The sequence below is a fragment of the Toxotes jaculatrix genome, chromosome 11 (genome assembly GCF_017976425.1).
Source record: "Toxotes jaculatrix isolate fToxJac2 chromosome 11, fToxJac2.pri, whole genome shotgun sequence".
In the NCBI taxonomy this organism is placed as follows: Eukaryota; Metazoa; Chordata; class Actinopteri; family Toxotidae; genus Toxotes; species Toxotes jaculatrix.
The window spans coordinates 23,056,878-23,079,310 of NC_054404.1; the positions used below are offsets into that span (position 1 = coordinate 23,056,878).

At 42.0% G+C, this 22,433-nt stretch overlaps 1 protein-coding gene across 1 annotated transcript; it reads right to left on the bottom strand.

Annotated features, from left to right (window-relative positions):
* Nucleotides 1-10,232: 10,232 nt before the first annotated feature.
* galm (galactose mutarotase) lies at nucleotides 10,233-19,028 on the bottom strand. Its single transcript, XM_041050456.1, has 9 exons — nucleotides 18,957-19,028; nucleotides 18,397-18,590; nucleotides 17,896-18,050; nucleotides 15,669-15,782; nucleotides 15,145-15,237; nucleotides 14,807-14,888; nucleotides 11,912-12,062; nucleotides 11,611-11,785; nucleotides 10,233-10,656 (listed from the first exon to the last, which is right to left on the bottom strand). Exons 2-9 carry the CDS (start codon nucleotides 18,581-18,583, stop codon nucleotides 10,579-10,581), a joined length of 1,035 nt encoding a protein of 344 aa, XP_040906390.1. The 5' UTR covers nucleotides 18,584-18,590; nucleotides 18,957-19,028; the 3' UTR covers nucleotides 10,233-10,578.
* Between the last annotated feature and the right edge of the window lie 3,405 nt (nucleotides 19,029-22,433).

The following is a 22,433-nucleotide window of genomic DNA, read 5'->3' on the forward strand; positions in this document are numbered from 1 at the left end:
AAGACAGTATACATTGGACCACATTGCTACTGACTGTGTGTTTAGTTACAGTTGTGAGTAACTGGTTTGCAGACTGGAATACATTTTGAGGCTGAGCAAAACTTGCCATGACTGGTAAACTGCAGTGGGGACATCTCCCCCAGCAGCTGACCCCAGGGCCCTTACCCTCCCTATGTCCTCAATATTTTCATGTAAAGTTTGCTTGTTCTACTTCTGTTCCTCCTCTGTCTCGACCACTTCTGAGATCAGATGTTCTCTGTCAGTCTTTTTGGCTCTGACATCGGGTTGGGAGTAGATGGGACATGGGAGAAGTTTGCCTTCAAAGCTTTTTGGCAGAAAGGTAAAAAAGAAAAGAAAAGAAAAAGAAAGAAAATAATAAGTTAAATAAGTCAATAAATATACCAGGATAGAAATCCAGGTCTCCTGGGTGATATTTCTGTGTTTGACCCATTCATCTGTCACTACCACCACATTATGTGGACTTTGTCACTCTTTACACTGTCTCACGTGACTTCCTACAGCGTCTCTGGCAGAAAGACTTTGCTTTAAAATACACTGCTAGCCAAAATAAAAACGTGAGAGTAATGTTATGAAACTTGCGAACACAGTATATATACCTTATGTTTAGAATGAATGGAGAAATTAAAATGGTTATATCTGGAGATGAATGAGGAAGTATATGCAAATCACAGTGGACAACTACATCCTTGTGTAGTTGGAGGGAATTGGTTTACAACCAGATGCTCCAACATTAGAAAACTGGTTAAAATGATTTATGAATCTACTCAATGGAGAGACTACCATTTCTTTGAAAGATGCAGACAGAGATATTCAGGGAAATGTGGTCAAAATGGATTAGGTACATCATTTCATGGAGACCAGGCCTGCTTTTATTGAGATTAACGTCTCTAAGGCTGCTGAGAAGAATGTGTTATAAAGACCAGATTTTTGTGGGTAAATGAAAGTGTGTGACATTGATTAGTTTAAATGTTTTTTAGCGTCTAATATAATAGTAAAATGAAAGGGAGAGCAAAGGAGAAGAGATAAGCTTTATTTGGACGAGGCTTAATGCAGTAATGCTTCTATTATTGTGCATTTATGTAAATGTGATTTTTGGAGTCAGTTGTCTTTTAAACTTGGACTGTGAATGACCCTCCCTAATAAAATTACAATAGAACAAAAAAAAAAGAAAAAAGAAAAATCCATACAAAATTTTTTTTTCTCTTGCCTCTTTGAGCTTCTGTAGATTTTTTTTTGTCAAAAGAACAACTTCACTGAAAAATCAGCGGAATTTTACAGAGCTCTAACAGGCTACAGGACTGCACAACGTTTACATGCAGACATGATTATCAGTCTAAAACTGTCATTCCTTCTTTCCCTGAGTCTGATGGCGACCCTGGAAAGGTGTGCATCTAAAAGTCACTTAGCTGTAAAGATGAAACTGAAACAGCAGACATTTTCACAACGCACAGCAGGAACGTTACGTTGGGATTACTAACCTAAATAAAGGTTAGGTGAATGTCAACTCACAAAGACAACCAAATGGAAAAGAACCATCAGTAATGTTATTACTAATAACAATAGTTACTTTTTACTTTTCCTGCTTTGGCAAGTTAAACATCTGCTGTGAAACGAGCACTTGAAACTGCTAACTGCTCAAAAATAGATTTCACTCTTAGTACTGCGGGGACCCTGAAACTGAAGCAATGGAGTTCAGCCAGCAGTCATTATTCAAACGGACTCTTTCCTCACAGAGACATGCCAAAATGTCTGCTGTGATAAAGGCCTATGGGACACACTGACAGTTCAGCTTCTAAATGAGAAGGTAAATTCCTTTCTGAAGATGGAAACTCAACGTTTTAACAATTTACTTGATATTTTTCAGAATACATGACTGCAAAAATCCATTTCCTTTGTGAATGGCATTGTGTTTTTCATAGTGTGCATCTGCAGAATGTGAAAAATGGAGAGGGTTTTCTTTTTTTTTTTCGAATTGGAACATAGCTGGTGTGAAACAATGCACAGTGTGTGACGTCTCTACTGACCTGCAGAGAATGTAAGAAACAGCCCAGTGAATGGCTGAACGGTGTGGTCATTTCATTTTCCAGTTATTCAAGTTATTCTTGAATGATTGGGACATTGAGGATTGAGTTTCGAGCCAATGAAATGAAGAACAAAATGAGAAATGCTAGATTCTTCAGTGGACTTCCCCTGTTTCAGACAGTGGCTCAGAGACTCATGGGAAAACTGAACCTTTCCAGGTTTTAATGCTCCTTGCACCAAGGTTCTGTGGGTTTAGCCACATTAGCAGCTCTGCAGGGTTAAAGACAGAATGCTGTTTAACAAATGTCCACCTCTCGAATCAGTTTCCTCTTTTGTGTACAACCATTATCCACCAGTGTTCAGTCTCTGTTCTTGTGGTAAGTGCATCGCTTGAAGTGTCAGAAAAAGTGTTGTAAACGTTTGGTGGTGTGCAGCAACTACTGGATCCTGTTAAGTGTCTGTTTATTCCCAGCTGTGATATTCCAGTGGTCACAGGTGATGTTGCTTCGTGAATACACAGTCACTGTACACGATGCACACTATTAGGAAATTACTGAACCGTTTGTGCGCCATTTTTAAGATGTGTCTTCAGCTGGAGCTGGTCTGCTTGAAACTGAGAGCCACAGACAAAACAGGGAAGTTGGAAAGTACTGAGAGATGGACCAACACGTCGTCAGTGTGAATCTGCACGTGGGATATTTTTTTGACAATAAGAAAAATCTTGAATGTTGCCAGCCTCAATCTTTAAAACTACTACTAGACATGCAATATAATATGAAGGCTTGTGTATTATTTAAAGCAGGTTGCGCGGTACTCATCGTGATGGGTGGTTTGATCTTTATGTGCAAATGGATGAAGAGCGCCCCTTTAAAAAGTTGCAGCCCTCACAGAAATCTTGCAAGGTTTCGTCACGCTACAAGTTAGTCAGTGATTCAAACAACACATTTGTGCGACTGTGGTCTGAGTGTCACGAGGTCACAGCCTTCTGCATTCGTGTGCATGTATGTGAGTCTTTCAGCGTGTGCGGCTGTGCTCGTGTGGCCTGAGCGTGAGGTCACACACTGAATAATACAACATATCAGAGCCATTTCTTGTTGCTCCCTGTCAAACCCTGCAGACGCACTTAATCCACCTCTTTGTCTGCTCTTTCTCACGCAGCCTGTTTTTCACACTGGCTCTGTGATTCAGATCAGCTTTCAGGTAGCACGGCCTGTTGGACAAGGCTGCAGGTGGAAGATGAGACGGTTCAAATGATCCTTTCACTTAATACTTTCAAAACGGTGTGTGATTCACAAATGCACACACACATTAATAAAGTGTGGGGAATGGAGAGGGTAATGATGTCAGTAGTTATATCAGTTTACATATATACAAAACTGAGTACCTTTAATTATAGTTAGAGAGTTTTCGTTCCCTGGCAGCTCTGACACCGGAGTGATTCTAAACACACTCACTGAGCACTTTGTTAGAAATAAAATCTGTACACCTGCTTATTCATGCAACTGTCCAGTCAGCCAATCATGTGGCAGCAATGCAGTGAATAAAATCCTGCAGATACAGGTCAGGAGCTTCTGAAGGGAAGGGATGCAGTATAGTAAAACCATCCAGTGAAGCAGCAGCTCTGAGGACAGAAAACACCTTGTTGATGAGAGAGGTCAGAGAGGTCAGACTGGTTGGAGCTGACAGAAAGGCTACGCTAACTCACATAACCACTCTGTACAACCTTGAGGTGGATGAACTACAACAGCAGAGACCATGTCAGGTTTCACTCCTGTCAGCCAGGAGCAGAGATCTGAGGCTGCAGTGGACAGAGGTTCACCAAAACTGGACAGATGAAGACTGGACAAATGCAGCATGGTCTGTGACGCAACATGAGTGTATATATAATGTGGGTATTGTTCTGATGTAGTGAAGGGACTGATAATGAGTTTTAGTTTTTGTACCAGTATGGACTCTACGTGTTATGGATACGAAACTGAAAATCTAAAATGAAATCTGAGCATTATCTGTTTGTCTCTTGCACAGAATATGAATACAACCCTTCACAGGCCTGAGATAACAAATGTTGTTCCTTGCAAAAGAAGTGAGGAATGCTGCTAACCTGCTCTGGTGCAGGTTATCTTAGGCCCACTGACCAATTAGTTCTCTCAGAAAATAGCATCCTCATTCTAAGAGGATCCTATGGAGCTCGGTGCAGAGGGCCACACTGTTCAGAGACAGGCACACTCCTTTGGCTTTACCTGAACATTTTTTTATATGAGCGACCCTCATTATTACAGAGAGCCAGCTCCTGAGCTGGAGTGTACTGGTGTGTAGGAGGGCCCCCTCCTCTCCCCTTCATTGCATGTTTTTTTCCTGTTGGCTGAAAACAATGTCCTTAGTCCGTTTGACACCGCTAGGGCTGCAGCTGAAAGAAAAAAGCCAAAACTGTCATACACACCATAAGAATACAGCTAAGCAACACATCAACTTGACGGAATACACAAGTGTAACTATAGTTAGATCTGCTTGTGCCTTAATGATGGGGGATGATGTGTTCATACAGTCACCTGTCCTTCCTGCATTTGGCAAGATGAGTGTGTGGCGGTTTAGTGTGGTTACAGTTGTTAGGCTCAGCGACGTCAGATAACAAAAAGATATCCTGGTTATTTTGAACGTGTTTCTTAGCACAGGCCCCAACAGTTTGCAGGATTTTCAATGATAAATGAACAGTGCAGGTTCTTAAGGTCCAGCACCTACAACGACTTGATTTGTGAAATGCAGATGTCCTGTGCAAAATGAGGCAACTTCCTGGTTGGAGTGGTTTTTCACTCTGAGCAAACATGGCTGTGGCTGAGCCAAAAGAAAGCTAACATTAGCTGACTTCATCATTCAGTCCCTTTGAGTAAGGTAACACTAATGACACATCGTTATTTCAGGCAGAGCACTGAAGCTCTCTTTTTATACCCTGATTGGCAGTATGCTTCACAGTGATTGGTTCATTCACAGCCGTATGGATAGTAACATCCAATCATATTCCTGCAGGTGAGCAGCACAGCGGTCTGTAACCTGTGACTATCATGCCATTACGCCATCGCATGATTAAGAACACGAAATGAACACAAGATATATCACCTCTCTCAGCCGAATCCTCATTGCTTCCCTCTGAAGGGATTACCAGGCTCCTCAGGTACAGGTGAGCCTGTGGGGCCCAGCGCAGAGGGAGATGACAGTTTGAAGAATGTAGAGGTTTTCCACCCTGAAGGAGGTTTTTCATCAGACTGTAGAAGAGCTGTAGAAATTAAGGTAGAAAAGCTACAACAACAGCACATGGAAATGAGTGATGCACTTTTGTTGTCTGATACACAACATACAGATAGGTGAGATGTAATAATGGGGTCAATGCATGCATCACAGTTCTTTGGCAGACAACCCCACAGGCCTTAGAGAAGCCAAAGAGGTCAAAATGCCATTCTGCTGTCCACAGTCCCTTCCAGAATGACTGATCCCCATTTCCCAAAATAATAAAAAAAAGCCTCACCCCATGCTGAAGCCTTGAACCCTGACCTTCTTTTCATAAGCTGTTGGCACGGTGAGGTCCTTCCTCTTTATGGTCACATGAACCGCGGTTGTATGGTCTTGAAAAACAGGCCGGTCAGCAACCGACACCACAGATGTTAGAAGCAGAGCAGTATTCCTTGTTTGTAGTGAGCCTGCACAAACAGATGCACTGTCTTTGTTTTGTCCAGGATGTTGCACAAGCTCAGGAAAGTGTCTTTCCTCATCAGGAAATTCTAAAGCCCTCAGGTGGTGTGTGCTGACTGCCAGGTCCTGCAGCAACACAACCGAGCCCAACACCTGTTAACCTTGGCTGTGCATTCTTGTATGTGTATGTTAGTGTTACGCAGTAGTATCCACATAAGATGCATGTCATCGATACAAAGTGTGTGCTAATAATTTGAAGTCCTTTCATATTTCATTTTAACTCTGAAAATAAGGTAAAACTGACTATAGTCGCTGAGTATGAACAAACTTCCTGAATTATTTTGTAATTTTCAGTAACTCATGTGATTCCTTCAGCAATTTCTTAGCTTGTCACTAAGAAATGACTCATTTCATATACCCATCCATCAGGCCAAGGGTTGAACCAAAAGTGATAGCAAACCCCATGCTAAAGCACAAGGTTTTTTTCTTTCTGTGGCCTGAACCAACTGAACTGAACTACAGGTGTGAGCTCTTACAGCTTTACCAGCAGTGAGGCTAACAAAAGTTCATCTGACACAGAGCAAGGGCTGGATGATACATCTAACCTAACCTTTATCTGTACAGTGTCACATCACAGGTTTGTACTGGTAAAATGACCAGACTGGACAATTTAATCAACAGTCAGCAACCAGCTCAATCAGTTCAGTTTGTTAGTTACTGTGTTTTACCCATCCAGCTCCAGTATTCTTCTCATGGTCACTGACTGTGCACTGAGCTCAGTGTTGGTTTCACTTCATTTAGGATAACAAATAGATGTAGACAGAAATGAAACCAAAAATACCTCAGGGATGAAGGGTAGTCAGTTATTGTCCATCTCCATCAAAGAATTCCTTGCTATCAGCAACCTGCCACTCTCCTTTCTTCTCTCATCTCTCTCTCTTTCTGCCCCCCCCCCCCCCCCCCCCCCCCCCCCCCCCGGCAGAGCTGGGAGTTCAGCTCTGCCAGTTAGACTTTTGCCTCAAGGGTATCTCAGTGAGGATAAATCACTCTCCCCACCCAGATTAATCCCTGCTGGTCCCAGGATCAAACAAGCAGCTCTCTGATCACAAGCCAGCTTCTCTGACCTTTCAGCCACTACTGCTTTAAGGTAACAAGAGAGGCCACAGCAACATGCTTTGATTCAAGTTAATTATTAAATGCAACTGGTAATTTAAAAACTCACTCACAAGTTTATGTTATACACGCATGAAGAGTTGTGTCCTGTTTAATGCAGAGCAGTGAAACGGTTGCATTGCATTGAGACAGGTGATTATTTTCTGATGTGAGTTTGGAATTCTGACGCTGTACACAGCCACCACCTCACTGTTGGCTAACATGTTAGCGAGTCTCTGTTCACCTGATGTATTTACTCTGAAATCAATACCTGGCTCCAAAGCTGTTAGATGCTCCTCTGCATTCACCATCCCACCATAGCTGTTGGTGGACAGGCTGGTGGTGTGGGTGTGTGGTTTCTAACACAATGAGCTACAAAGGCTACAAATTCAACAGAGCTACAGAGTTCTGTGATCCTTACTCTGTAATTTAGGACAGCTGACCATGCTCCATTAACAGGCTGGTTTATGGAGCATGGTTATGGTTCTTGATCTTAAAATAAAGCGGAAATTAAGAATTGAATCATATCAACAGAGATGAACTTGTTTAGTCCAGTGTGTTTAGTCCTTTCACTGGAGATGGAACATTTGTCTTTGTCCAGCTTTGTACTGACACAAATAAAGAGCTGAATTTCATATGAAAATCTTGCTTCCAGTGCAGTTTTCACATGATTCATGCACAGCTGCACTCTCTTTCTCTTACTGTTACGGAGTCCAGCTAAAAGCATTCTCCCTCCCACTCATCACCTCGTCAGTCTTCTGTTCCCTGCTGCAGGCTCTCACTCTCTCGCGCTTTCTCTCTCTCTCTCTCTCTCTCTCTCTCTCTCTCTCTCTCTCTCTCTCTCTCTCTCTCTCTGCCCCCTCACATCAATCCTTCTTTTCAATATTCCTCTTGAAGGATAGATTTCCACCTACATTTTTGGCACTGATGTTGTGGATGATCACATTATTCTAGAGCCACTTACAGAGAAACAGCACTGTAAATCAATAATCATGCCTTATTAATACAGTCAGTATGGTAGTGGTATGGCGAGGAGCAGATGGGGAGGACGGAGGCAGCGACAGTGATATGGGTGAACACTGTTACAGAGACCTTATTATAATAATCACTAATATAATCACAGAAGGGAGAACCTCTGAACTCTGATCTGTCCATAGGGTTAATTGCATTGTGTCCTACAACACTGACACATGACACAAGGCACAGCAATTAAATGGTTTATAGCTATGGCTATTCATAATTACAATATGTGTTACAAATTAAACCAATCCCCAAAGTATGTCTTTAAAGTCTGAGAAAGTTATTCAATAATGTGACAGGATTAAATTTAAAAAACAAAACAAAAACCAACCAAAATTTCATTTTCATGTTTGACAATTTGCATTCTTAACGCGAAAGTGGAAATATAAACTGAGTTTTTGGTTTTCAATTCAAACTCACAGTCACAGAGACGTTGTCAGGATGATCTCATCTTGGCCGTGGATGTAGTATTCCCTGTGATCCATACAGAAAGGCTGAGCTGTGGTAATGATATAGCATTATGTGTGATGTATTAGGACAGCGTGTCCACGGTGTGAGTGGGTGCATCCTCAGCTGTGGAGACTCAGCCACAAGTCTTATTACAATTGTAGGCAGATAGAGAACAGGCTCGGTTAGCGAACCTGGCTCTCTACACTGTGTTGACTAATGATGATTCTAAAAAATGGGCTGTTGTTGTCTCTATGATTGTAGCTGCAGCCATGGTTGTGTTGTGCTGTAGTTTGTGCGGAGTGTAACATGGTTGTGCTTCTGATGATGTATTCAAACTACTGTATTAACACATCTGTCATATGTGACAGAGGAAACACAAGTTCAAATCAGCTTAATGATGCTAAATGAGACTCTGCAGCCACAGCATCAGAGACTCGGCCACAGCAGCAGGAGATGCAGTCGGAGCAATAACCACATCCACCATCACAGCTTCACCCAGCACAGCCAGGCGGAGCAGCTGCAGCTGATCACAGCCGGTGGCTGTGAGTCAGAGCTCGGCCTCTAAAAGAAGAAATGAGAAATATGTGCACCATCTAAAAACATTACACCATTTCTCCTTTCTGTAGTATCTGCACGTTTCCCCAAACTGGTGGTGTATTATATGAGAACTGCACCAACACACTGACTGCTGCTGTAGATCAGAGGAAATGCAACAAATATGGCTAAGGGAACACAGAAGTTGTTGCAAGGTATCCTTTTAACCACTTCTGCAAGCCTATGAGTTATTATCATTATTGAATGAATTATTGTTATTAACATTGTGTAAGTTACACATCTATATACGTATATTTGTATATTTTGATGTATAAAAGACACTCCTCAATGTTTTAATGAAATTATTTTCAAGTATATATCTTTTTCAAAATGTTCCCAGTCATCCACCCTTCACAGTAGGTTTTTTTTTGTTTTAGGAATAGCAAAATGTACTGAGTTGGTCACCTACCCAGCCAGTTTTACGTGACATTTATAAGTCGGAACTCTTTTTATTACTGTCTCTGCACTGCAGCCTTGTGGGAGGATCCTGTTCATGGAAACACAAAGAGGGAATTTTATACCTATAAAAAGAAGCCTCATATTAGCTTTACATAAACTTTAGAATTTATCTGCATTGAACAAGGACAGAGGATTTGTCCCCTCTTTGGGAATGGGCAGTATGAACAGGAGGAATGATTAAAGCAAACAGAATCTGTTTCCGTGTTCATCCAGGAACTAGACTTTCCAGAAATTCCTGAAGAAGAGCTGGTTAATGGTAGGAAAATAAACTGACTACAGTGAGAGGCCTCCCTCTGAGTCTGTGAAACTGTTACCGCTGTGAATCAGAGCTCTTACTCCTCCCTGCATGAAATTCAGCTGCAGCTTCAGGATGCGTACAGTGAAGGCTGCCTCACACTCTGCAGCCACATACAGGACGTCAGGAAGTCACACAACGTCTGTTCGATGGAAACCAGTTTTCCATTCTTTTCTGCAGCTCTGGGTGGGGGGTTGGAGAGGTTCGCAACTTCTATCTTGTTTTCTGACGGTGAAGGATGAGAGGTTGCCATAGCAACACAACGTGTCTCTTGGCAGAGTAGTAGGATGCCCTATCACCCAAAACAGCCTCCTCACCTAATACTCTAGGAATAGTTCAGCTCGTGTAAAGACACTGAGATGAAGACTCTCTGAACACTCAGTGAAACGCTACATAACATAAATCCCGAGTGCAGCCTGAGTCTGACAGCTCCATAATTCTTAATACTGCACAAAGAGGACAGATGGACTACAATCATTCAGTGGACAGGGACCAATCTGACACTCTGAAACAAACAACAACAACCAGCTTGAGTGAGTAAGCTCTTTAATAGGTTTTAGTTTAAAGTGAGAAACATGGCACAGATCACAAATCACATTATAACTAACAGAGTCTGGTCAGGCTGCCTCACACCTGACGTCACAGACACAGTCTTTATTCTGTCTGTTCGGTCCATCACAGCACTGGCCTGGTAAAACAAAACCTACATCGAATTAAACAGTGACACAGCCGGGGGACTCAGTGTGCACTGAAAAAAGGCACTGAACTGTGTGGTACGCGGTTATATTCTATACGTTGATGTGTAGAATGAATTAATGGACGTCATTTTCTACCCAGTTTTCTTCTTCTTCTTCTCTGTCCCACTGTTGGCAGAAGTCAGATCAGACGGTGGTGAAGGTGAAGCGAGTGACGTGTTGATAGTTCTCGTCAGGACGCAGGAGGCAGTCAGGAAATGAAGCCTGAGGTCGCACACACACCACACCACACCACACACACACACACACACACACACACACACACACACACACACACACACACACACACACAGAGTGAACATGGCTTTTTTTTTTTTTTTTTCAGCTGGTATCTGTGTTCACAGCCACAGAGAGCGGTACAACTCTTAGCTGGGTTGTGAAATACTAAACCAGAGTTTCTTAACTTTGAGGTCAGAACCTTATACACGGCTGCCTCAGGTAGGGCTGCAGGACTGCAAGACTTGTCAGGCTGATACACTGCTCAGAGGCATGGGGAAAATAATCAATATTCATTTTTAAAGAAAACTGATTGGCATTGCTGAATGAGGTGGTCCCTGTACCATTGCTAATAAAATGCTGTCTGCTCTTAGCATGTAAGCTACAGTGACATCTCTGTCTATGACTCAGACTTCAGGTAAGCAGAAACAACAGCCCCCCCTTGAGGCTTGGAGGCTGAAGGAGAATTTTTCATTAAGACAATTTCATTGATAATACTTGCCTCAGACAACTTCACAATCTGTACCACACACAACAGCCTCTGACCTTAGACCCTCCTGCCTCCAAATATGATCCATCTTCTGTTCAATCATAAAAATATACTGAGATAATATTTGCTTTAAAAGATAATGGCTGTTGTTGCAAATTAATCATGCTCCGTCTTACCTTGTATATGGTGTATGGAGATTTACAACCACACATGCATGGTAAAGTATTCTAAATAAAGCTCTCTCTAGAGCTTCTGACCATATCCCACAGCCTTTCTTAACATGTGTAAGTAAACCTTGTCTTTAGACAATTTCACCATCATACAGACCTGGAACACATCACCTGCTCACACACATGCCAGAAACTGTGGTAGATCTTTTTAATAAGGCACCTTTTATAACATTATTATAAAACTAAAGGCTTTATTATTGCTCTCCATCATAATCTTCATACCTGGTTGACAGCATCAGGCCAATTCTGCGTCTCCAGACAGAAGGAACTGTGCTTCCCGTACCTAACCCCACTCTTTCCTGTTATAGAGCCATCCAGGAAGTTGGCAGTGTAGAACTGGACTCCTGGTTGGCTGGTAGAAACCTCCAGGACACGCCCACTGGCCGGGTGACACACTCTGAGGTGAAGAAAGAAGTTTTCCTGCCAGACTTTATTAAAGACAAAGGCATGCGTGTTGCTGTGTGTGACTATGTGTGTGTGTGTGTGTGTGTGTGCTAAGTTTGTGTGAGGAAATGCCACAAACCTGGCAGAATGTCTCTCTGTGCAGGCGTCTCCGGGTGAGGACAGACAGAAGTTGTGGTCAAACCCTGGACCTGGAACGTCCTTCAGCCGAGGACCAATCAGAACAGGCTTTCTGAGGTCAAAGGGCGTGCCCTCCACTGCTCTGATCTCTCCTGTGGATACATTAGCTTATTGATTTGGATCGAGAGTCATACGGTACAAATGTGATACAAAGAATATGCACAGACTGGCTGTCAAGGTGGTGTCCAACACATGTCGTGGGCTTTGTAGATAACAGGTGGACTCTCTGAGGAAGACCTGGTCTGATGAGGAGAGACGGCACACATTCCACTTTGGATGGATCAGTTCTCATATCTAGAATTTGTATTAGTAGACCTAAACCGTGACAACCCAGAGTTGAGGCCAGGAGGCTGTGTTGCAGTCCTACACGCTTCACTGTGATTCCATCAGAGCAGTCACACACCCAAAACCCCCACAGAGACTGCGTCTGTCCCCCAACCACCTAAATTAAATCAAACTTACCAACGTTTCAGCCGACTGTTCAGCCTCCGTCATTGTGTAAATCTGATGGTTTCCATCTTAATTACAAGGGAACCAGGAAACTGATGTCCAATTTGATTAAATGTATAGTTTTAACACTTTCTGGCTCACACCCCGGCATTATTATTAGGAACCTGCACTGCGTTATGTTCTCTTTCCTCCTGCTCTCTCACACACTCTCTGCGACTCCCCTCCCCATAGTCTACACCTGCTCTATGAGAAAAGTGCCCTGAGATAACTTTGAGATTGACTTGGCATGACAGACAGCTAAATTGAGTTTAAGGGGAAATCTTTTGGAAGAAACGTTCAGAATTCAAGAGCGAAACTATAACTCTTTTAGTAACACAGGTTTTGACAAATGTGATGCAGCATGTAATTGTCAAAGCAAGTAAATGAAAGCACAAGCTGATAACTCATGTCAGACAACATGGTGAAAACACTGTAATATCTAATCCTATCCTTCTAAACTGAAGACAGGCGAGTCACAGCATGTTAGGCACAAGTTCTCTCTCAAAATAACTCTTCTAGTCTTAACTTTCTTATCCTCACATAGAAATCATGCATTAATCATACACAGTGTCAACTTTACACCTGCTCTGACAGGAGAGGACACATGTTAAAATGTCTGGCAGATTATTGCTCTGGGCTTTTGTTTTTTTTGTTTTTTTGCTCTTTTTATTCTGAAGGTCATCACACCACACCACCTCTCACCCTCAAGTCCTCCTGTTCGGGATTTGACGGACAGAAAGCGCAGGCTGGGACAAAAGGCGGGATCAGCTTAGTCAAGTACTGAGTACAGACCGCTAATTTTAACTGTGCATGACACAGAATTGATTCCATATTTTCAAAGTCATGTTCTAATTCAGCCCTTGAGCTGGATTTCCATTGTAACACAGATTCTGTGATATAAATAAACAGTCATTAGCTCCTCTGTCTCCAGGGGAAACCAACGCTAATTGCAGGGTAATGAGAATGTTTGTCTGACAGAGCATGAAGAGACACACCCCCACACAAAAGAACAAGTGTTCAAGCTTCCATGCTTCTGTATTAACTGTGGCATGATAGCAAACATACACAATAATTAAAGTTTATACAGTACAAAGCACACAGTAAAGGCGGATTCTGCAGTCACACAAAGTAAGCGAAGACTAAACCAAAGAGTTATGTAAAAACTGCAACACAGAAAAAAGGGATGTGATCCCTGGAAACAGACAGAGATGATGACACACAGAGTCAGGAGGTCAGTAGCACAGAGGTTTTCCTCCAACAGAGATTTCTGTCAGAGGAAAAAAGTATAGAGAGGAACTAAAGTGTCCACTACAGTGTGTGAACAATTCATCTGGAATGTACCCTGCTCCGGCCATACCCCCATCAGACGCTGAAAAGTCATTGTTGCTGCTATGTTTGTGCTTCAAAATAAAGTGGGTGCATCTGAGGATGAGATCCTGCCTTACGGTCAGGTGATCAACATCTGCATTTTTTGTAGGCTACTGGTTATTTACTGAGAAATACTGTAGCTTGTATACAATATAATACTTGATATACTCATTTAAAAGCTCACTAGATGGCAGTATTAGGGTATAAATGGCAACCTGTTGAATTTTGAGTATTTTGGGGGAGGAAAAGAATCGTCTGTTCAACAAGCAACCTAAAGGACTCTCAGACTGTGAGAAACAAGATTCTCTGGTCTGAAAACATGCAAGATGGGTGCTGGATAGACACACTGTGCTGGTCAGCTCGATCAATCCTTCAAATATCATGAAAAGAGTTTGACATCTAAGCTCTTTGTGAAGTTTTATTAACCTTACAAGAAAGTGAAGCTTAAAGGTCTGCAGCATTTTCTCCTATTTTTGAAGTTTTGAGCACTTTTCATGACACGTGCTTGGCAACCAGCATTCCTGAATTACCTGGAATCTCAGCAAGATAGTTTTTTCTTTCCTTTATTCTTCTATAATCATCTAAAGAAATGGCAACTAAGAAGTTGGCAGAAGATATGGAAGAAGTGAAAAAGTCTTTGAGCTTTATGTCAGAGTAACTAAGCAAGGTGGTGAAAACACAGATGGGCCTACTGGATTTAATTGAGGATGTGCAACAACTGAACGCTGTGATCAAAGAAAAAGACAAGAAGACCGAAGTTGAGCTGGAAAGAAGAATGGAAGATTTGGTGATATCCGGCCTCGAGACAACCCATCGCACTTATGCGGATCATAGCAGGTGACATAATTCTATGTTTGAGTTCGAGTTTCCATTAATTTTAAAGCCTAGCAGAATAACGACGGACAGTGCAACACTGATTGACAATATTTTTGTAAATATAACCAATGGGAAGATATGATGTGTGATGTAACTGTTGTACCTGTAGGAATGGATGTGTCATCCACAGGCAGGTAGGACTGAGCACTGATGGACACTTCATGGTCATAGATATCTGCTGCACCCTGCACACACACACACACACACACAGTGGAATACAGAGCTGAAAGGTGTAGCCTGCTATAGTTTCTATTCAATGCACAATACTTTTACATGAACACACTCATAGTCGGACAGACAAAGCTGACTGAGCCAGCTGATATCCATCTTCATGGTGCAGGTTATCCAGAATGGCCAATGTTCCTTTTTCCTTCCACCTTTCCTACAACAAATACAGCACTGACAAACTGGATGATCCTGCAGCTGATCACGTGTCCTTACCTGTCCAGCCAGGTTGAAGTATGAGTGGTTGGTGAGGTTGATGGGGGTGGTTTTGGTAGACCTGGCCCGGTATTCAGCAGTTAGTGTTTCCCCCTGAAAACACAACTCAGATCTTACTGAATTCAGATCTGCAAGCCATTTATTCATTGATGACACAATGACCGGGCTGCAAAACAGTGGAAAGGTTTGTTAAAAGTTAAGTTTAATTTTAAGGTTTTTTTTTTTGGTTTTTTTTTTAAATTTCCTCTGGGAAAAAAAACAAGGTCCTCCTCCTAAAGTCTGTAATTACTCTACATTTAGCAAATCTGGGACCTTTTTCATCCCATGTTGTTTAGTTTTTTACTAAAACTTGTTTGGTTTCTTAATTAAACATTAAACAGAATAATTCATGAGCAAAAAAAAAAAGAAAAACCAGAGCTACATCCTCCTGGCCGAGAGCAAGCCTTGGCTGATAAACAGAAAAATGTCTGGGACGCTTTGAGGGCGATCAGCTTCAGAGCTGTAAAGTTATGAGGCACGTTTACCTGCAGGGTGTAGGTGACGGAGACCTGAACCTCTCCAGGATAACCCTGGTCTCCATCTGGACTGGTATGACTCAGCTGTACACCCCCTTCCACAGCTATAGCGAGCCAGACAGCCTGAAAAAACACACACACACATAGCGTATAATGGAGTATATACTGTACATATAGGATTCTAAACTGTAAGTAGTCATTTTTGCTTTTCAAGAGATCAATAACAGGTAAGGTAAAGTAAAATACTACATTAACAGGAAGCATCAGTAGCTACATACTGTGGAGTGATGGTGTAGGAGGAACACCTGTATATGTCCACTGGATTTACAGGTATAACTTGATTTTATTTTTATTTTGGAAATTTTCCTCTTCTATTATACGTTTTGCAAGTAACACAGCCAGATATAAGGCAGCCAGATATAAGACAGCAGATATAAGACAGCCAGACCAGCCCCACCAGCAGCAGGGAAACTACTTCATGTCTGCTGTCAGTTGCTGAAGGGTGTGGGGGGTGGAGGGTGGGCAGTGAACACATGCATGCAATCTGTCCCTTCTTCTCACTGCTGTACAGTTTCAGCTGAAGACATCGTCATGTTTGATGAGCACTAAATCACCTCAGGCTGTGCAATTATAAAAGTGTGTTTGTCTCAGCCCCATGAGACAGATTGATCTCAATTTAATTAATAAATAAAAGCCAATGGACATCTGTCACAAAAACAAACATGCACATGCTAGATACACAACACAAACAGACACACACACACACACCTCATAATATACTAGATGTAGAGTTTTTATATGTGTGTGTTTGTACATTTATGTCTATCTTTGTGAGGACCAGTTTGAGTTTTACACCATGCGGAGTGAGGACATATTTGGAAAGTGAAGACGTCTGTCTGACACACCTTCAAAAGGCTGTTTGAGAGGAGACTTGGTTAAGACTTGGTTTTAGGGTTCAGGTTAGGATCAGGTTTAGGTTATGGGTTAGGGTAAGGGCTTACGGAAATGCATTATTTCAATGAGTGTCCTTACAAAGACAGAACCACAAACGTGTGTGTGTGTGTGTGTGTGTGTGTGGTAGCTGATGAAGCAGCTAACTGAACCCTCAGTAATCAGCCATTGCTGAGTACAGCTCAGTCCTCAGGTCAAATGAACAGACTGCTGCTTTTAAAACAAAACAGTGCACATTGATGTAGTTTGTTAAAACCATTTAACCTGTGTGTTGCTAACAGACATCACACATCTGCTGAAAATGTCTTCATGACAAATGAGAGTTTTATGTACAGTGGCAGTAACTGTCAGTTATTAAGCCTAGCAGCATGGCTGTAGGGATGGCAATATCAGTCTGTTGGTCCAGACCGAAAAATCTCAGCATCTACTGGAGGGATTACTTCTTGTATACAGACATTAATGGTTCCCTGATGATGAACCTTTATGATTCTAAGCTTCCTTTTCCTGTAGTTCCACCATGAGGTTGATATTTGAGCTTTCAAACTGTCGGATGAATATTTGGTAGTAACATTCATGTCCCTCTGAGGATAAACAATTTAGCATTTAGCTGCAGACATGATACGTTTTTCGAATTTATAAGCGTTTATTTTCAAAGCAGACCCAGCAGAGTGTCCATGATGCCTGTGTGCTGATGATGATGATGAGCTGTGGTTTGGTACAGTAAGAAGGGCTGTGACTGAGTGTCAAGCAACACTCATCGCACATTTACACCAAGCAGTGTTTGCTTTAGGTCTGCTACTTTGGGCAGGTGAGAACAACTAGCGGCAACAAGTCGTAGCACAGTGAGAGCAAACGCAGCACAGAAAACAACCCAACAGTGCAAGGGATTATGGGTATTATGGAGATAATGTTGTCTGGCCATTCATCATACTTGCAAAGCCTGGCACAACAAATGGGATGGATGCTCGTCTCACGTACTCTGTTCGTTTATCTTTTCAAAGTGGTATGAAAACTAATGAGGGAAAATTGCAGGCACAAGCAGGTACATCATTTAGGACAGACCGCTATGGCTCAGTCACACCTGATGGAATAACAGCTTACAATGAGACACTTTGAATACAGAGCAGCTCATATCATGGCTTTATTTACAAACCCTCATTGACCTGCAACTGGGAGGCGGCACCCATGTGAAACAAGCACAAATGGTATTTTTCCACTCAGGTTCTATGGATAGAAGCTTCCTACAAATTTATTCTAGTTGATGAACACATTGTCTGGGTCTTACCTTATTGAAGCCCCGCAGCCCTCCATGCAATGCATTAGGCCCATTGTTGATATCCAGCTGATACTCTTTTCCCTCCACGACAAAGCGTCCCCGAGCGATCCTGTTGGCCACACGGCCTACGACAGCTCCCAGGTACCGCTTATCTGACACATAACCTGACAACACAACACAACACAACATGGCTTACTCTTATTCACCCTCGCCAAAGTGATGCCCAGCTTACTTTCCTAAGCAAACACTGTTATTCTGGTAGGACATATTTTTTAACATACAAATATCTACAGACCATCAAACGATAGGATCACACAAGCGTGACAGGTCACATCCATCTTTCAACTTGTCCTTCATTTTGATCTCATCTACTCGCAGGTTTAGTGATTGCAACTTGAACGTTTATGAGGCACCTGTCATGGTGACAGAATCTGTCCCCAGCATTTCCTTCCTTCTGAATACTTGTTATGAAGTCTAATGCTACGAGCAGACAGGTATATTCCCTCCTACCTTCCAGGTCATCGTAGCCCAAGACTACGTCCTCCACTTGACCATCCTTCCCTCTGCTGCACACAGACCTGATAATGGCTCCCAGGGTGAGGATCTCCACCCGCACCTGGGATGACTGGAGAACCCACAGGTCCACACTGCCCAGGCCAGACACCTCTCCCCACTGCTGGTGGCTCACCTCAGTCATCCTGGACCTGGACCACAGCAGGGCAGTACAGAACAGGACATCACCCTGATATCACAGTGAAAATGCTGCTATGTCTCTAAGATTTACAGTGGCTTCATAAAGTATGTGTATACACACACACACACACACACACACACATACACATATACAGAACAATGAACAATGTACAAGCGTGAAAATGCATTTGGAGTCGACATATGTTTTTTTTATATAGTCTATGGTTTTCACGTGCACTGGTACGTACACCTTCACAAACACACACTAAACTCTGGACAGCACAGTCCACGGTCAGTGAACTGTTTGCTAACTGTTGTCATTACACTACGTGACAGTTCACAGCTTAAGTGACAAATATATGAGAGTGATTTCTTACCTTCAAGCAGCTTTTAAGTCATGAGACTTTGGACCTCGACGTGTTTACATCCGACTTCCTACAATGATGACGCGGTCAAAGCAGGTACAAATTATCCCTCAGTACTGCCTGACAGGCAGCCAATCAGTTAGCCTGACACATGCTAGTTTCTTCCCCACTGTTCCACTGTTCCAGCACAGGAATGTTTCTGTAGACACCAAATATGAAGTCTCTGAAACTTATTTATTTATTTTAAATATTTGTGTATTCAGTGGTATTTTTTTGTACTTTCATTTTCCAACATGAACATCTAGACGTCTGCTCCATACTGCCAGGAATTAGGGTGGGAAAATTATTCTGTGTTTATTGAACTTAAATATATTGAGAAAAAAAACTGCAGTGATTAGTTTATAAAATACCTAATGTGCTCTAGTTTCTACTTGTGGGGCATAAAATCCTCCCATGCCGCTTCCTAAAGCCCCAAAACACAAAATACTGAAGGAATAACTTCATTGTCCTCAGCAGTAGCTATTCAAACACGTTTCACCAAAATATGATGAGACCCTGGAGATTTTTGTGTATCCTGGGTATAAACAACACTTTGCATGCTTATTTTTAAACACCCACTAAGTAAGAAATCAGTGAGTAACTCTGAATGTTTGTCTCCATTTAAAGGTAACACTGACTACTGCATTTTCAGTTACTAACAGAATTTAAAAGAAGAAGAAAGAAATGTGTTTTAATCTGCAAATCAAGATTTGAGAACTGAAGAAAATACACTGTGGACACAATTTGGGGGAAGACATTGCTTAACTTTATTCTGCTCTCTCTAGAACAAAACTCTGAAAATGTCAAAAACGCCCTCCGTGAAAAATATACAGATTTGTTCACAAATGTTAAATGATATCTAGTTATGTACAGAATATGTATGTCAACACAGATTTTACACAAAACATTACAGCAACTGTTGCCTTATGTCCACTGACAGATTTATATTGCACAGAACATACATGCTCACTCTGTCCCTATGATTACTTTACTATTAACGCACACTGAAGTGCTTAGGACACGGATGCACAGACACTGTATCAGAATTATTGTATGCTGTATATACAAATGCTTTGATGGTTGCATTTCAACGTGTGTGTGTGTGTGTGTGTGTGTGTGGTTTCTTCACACTGTGCTTCTATAGGATTCTTCTGTCAGGCGGAAAACTTTCTTTTCTACTTCATGTTTGCTGTGTATCATAAAACAGGCAGTTTCCTTTGAGCTGAAGTTCTTACTCCCACATGTGAGTACTCTGTAGTCACATTATGCCTAAAAACAGCTTTTGTGTGCAGCTACTCCATTATTGTGTATGCGGAGTGGGTTTTTTTCCCCTGGTGACTGAACTGTGCAGCTGACAGTTCATATTTGTTGATTCTGATCCTGAGCCGCACTGACATTTGTGAGCACAGCTGGTGGCTGAAGGCTACTGTTTGTGCTGCGGTTAAAGATGGAAGTTAAGTGAAAGAGTAACTTGAAATCAGGCTGGTTAAATGTCTCAGATGTGCTGGACCTCTGACCACGTCCAGGATTATTGGTCAGAAGTGGCTGCACCTGCAACCACACCCAACTGTTTATCATCAAGTGCAGTTCTACACCATTACTGCAACCTGCTACCCAGCAGGTAAACCACTGCTGTTATGTTACTCAGTGATAAGATATGTGCTTGCCAGTGTAACTACACAGTAATAAATCATCAAAATAAAACCACTTCCTGGCTGAAAACACAGGTTGAGTCTCTGCGGTGATCTAACTGCTGCAACACTGACATCGTGGACCAGCCAATCAGAACAGATCATGATCGATTACAACATTTGCAAATAATGCTAATTGTCACAAAGTGGTTCCTACAATCAGAGATCACTCCCACGGACTCCTCCACTCTCCTCAACAATCCTGTATGTGCAGCACAACGGCCGGGTCTCACAGGTGTAATGTTTTAGGAAGTACATTAGGCAGAGGTTATTTCATCCAAGACCGCACGATGGTAACGGCTATCTAAACTTAACCAAGTCATTTTTTTTAAACTCAGATTACAATGATTAACTGTTTTCTGTGCTTAAACTGAACCAAGAAAGGAAAACACTGATATGAGTGTTTTTGTAATCTTGGTTTGGAAGACACAGACCAACAAGGCCAGAAAACATCCATTTTGCTGTTTTTCTGCCAGAGATGAACTGTTTAAAATTGAATGATTTTCAGAGAGCTTCTTCATTGAAATGAGAGGCTGCACCCCTCTCAGTTTAAATCATTTAACACCGTTTGCTCATGGCTAACCTGATCACTGAAACCAAATCAAAGTGAAATCTGGAGGGAACAGCATTGCCAAGTTGAGTGTATCCACTAATTGCAACCATCAGACACATTATATTGGTCCCTACATTCTGGTGTGATAAAGCCTTCATGATGCATTCATGTCACATCAGAGTTACAGCTTGTAGATCATCAACATCTGACTCACAATTTCAACCAGCAAACTGAGTTTTCTGGATGTTTCACAACAGCCATCATTCATGCAATTCAACTAAACCTACATTTACTGGACATGGTCCTACAATGTAGGACCATGTCCAGTAAATAGTACAGTAAGACCTGTATCCTTGTCTCTAACAACACCACTTTGGCATTCACACAACTGTCTTGAGACCTGGAGATTTTCAAGTCTTAAATATGGGAATCTTTCTAGTCTCTACCATCCATCACATATGACAAGACTGAGACATCAGAGCACTTCAGTCTGACATGTACAGATGCAACGAGCACCTTTAGTTAGAGCTATCAGTGAAGGATTTTGTTATACATGTCTCAGACTATGTTTAAATTTTTATCTACACCTGCAAGCACTGTAACATGATACAAACGTTCACATAGACATCCCCAACTTATGTACAGCACAAGTCTTATTGGAGGAGCTCAGGACTCTTTGAGAGAGACGGCATCCAATATACCATGAAGGTTCAAGGACTACAGTTGGCCCTGCCATGCAGATTTATTGCTTGTTAATGTGGCTCCATTAATGGTTTAACATAATGGTTCAACTCTACTCTTCAGAATGACAGTGGTGATTTAGAGACTGGACAGTCTGCCTTAAAGTGCTTTGATGGTGGGTGATGAGCTGGTTATGCTGTCCTGGTGATGGAAGAAGTCTTTGGTCACCTTGACCAGGTTTCAGCCTGTCATAAATACCTCGGCCTTAAAGTAAATTTTGGCACCACTGATTTCAAAAGATACTGGGAAAGCAAGCCCGAAGCATTGTACATTCACTTTTATTTGCAACTAGAATAGATAAGATTAAAAAGTCCGTCAGAATATTTGAAGTCAAACAATTTTGTTGCACAATTGGAGCCCGATGTGAAGACCAGATTCTGTTTTCCTCTCTGGCATTCCTGTGTGGTGCCACTGTCAAATGTCAGGAAAATGTAATTGTCCTAGTTTTCCTTTGATCGACATCTT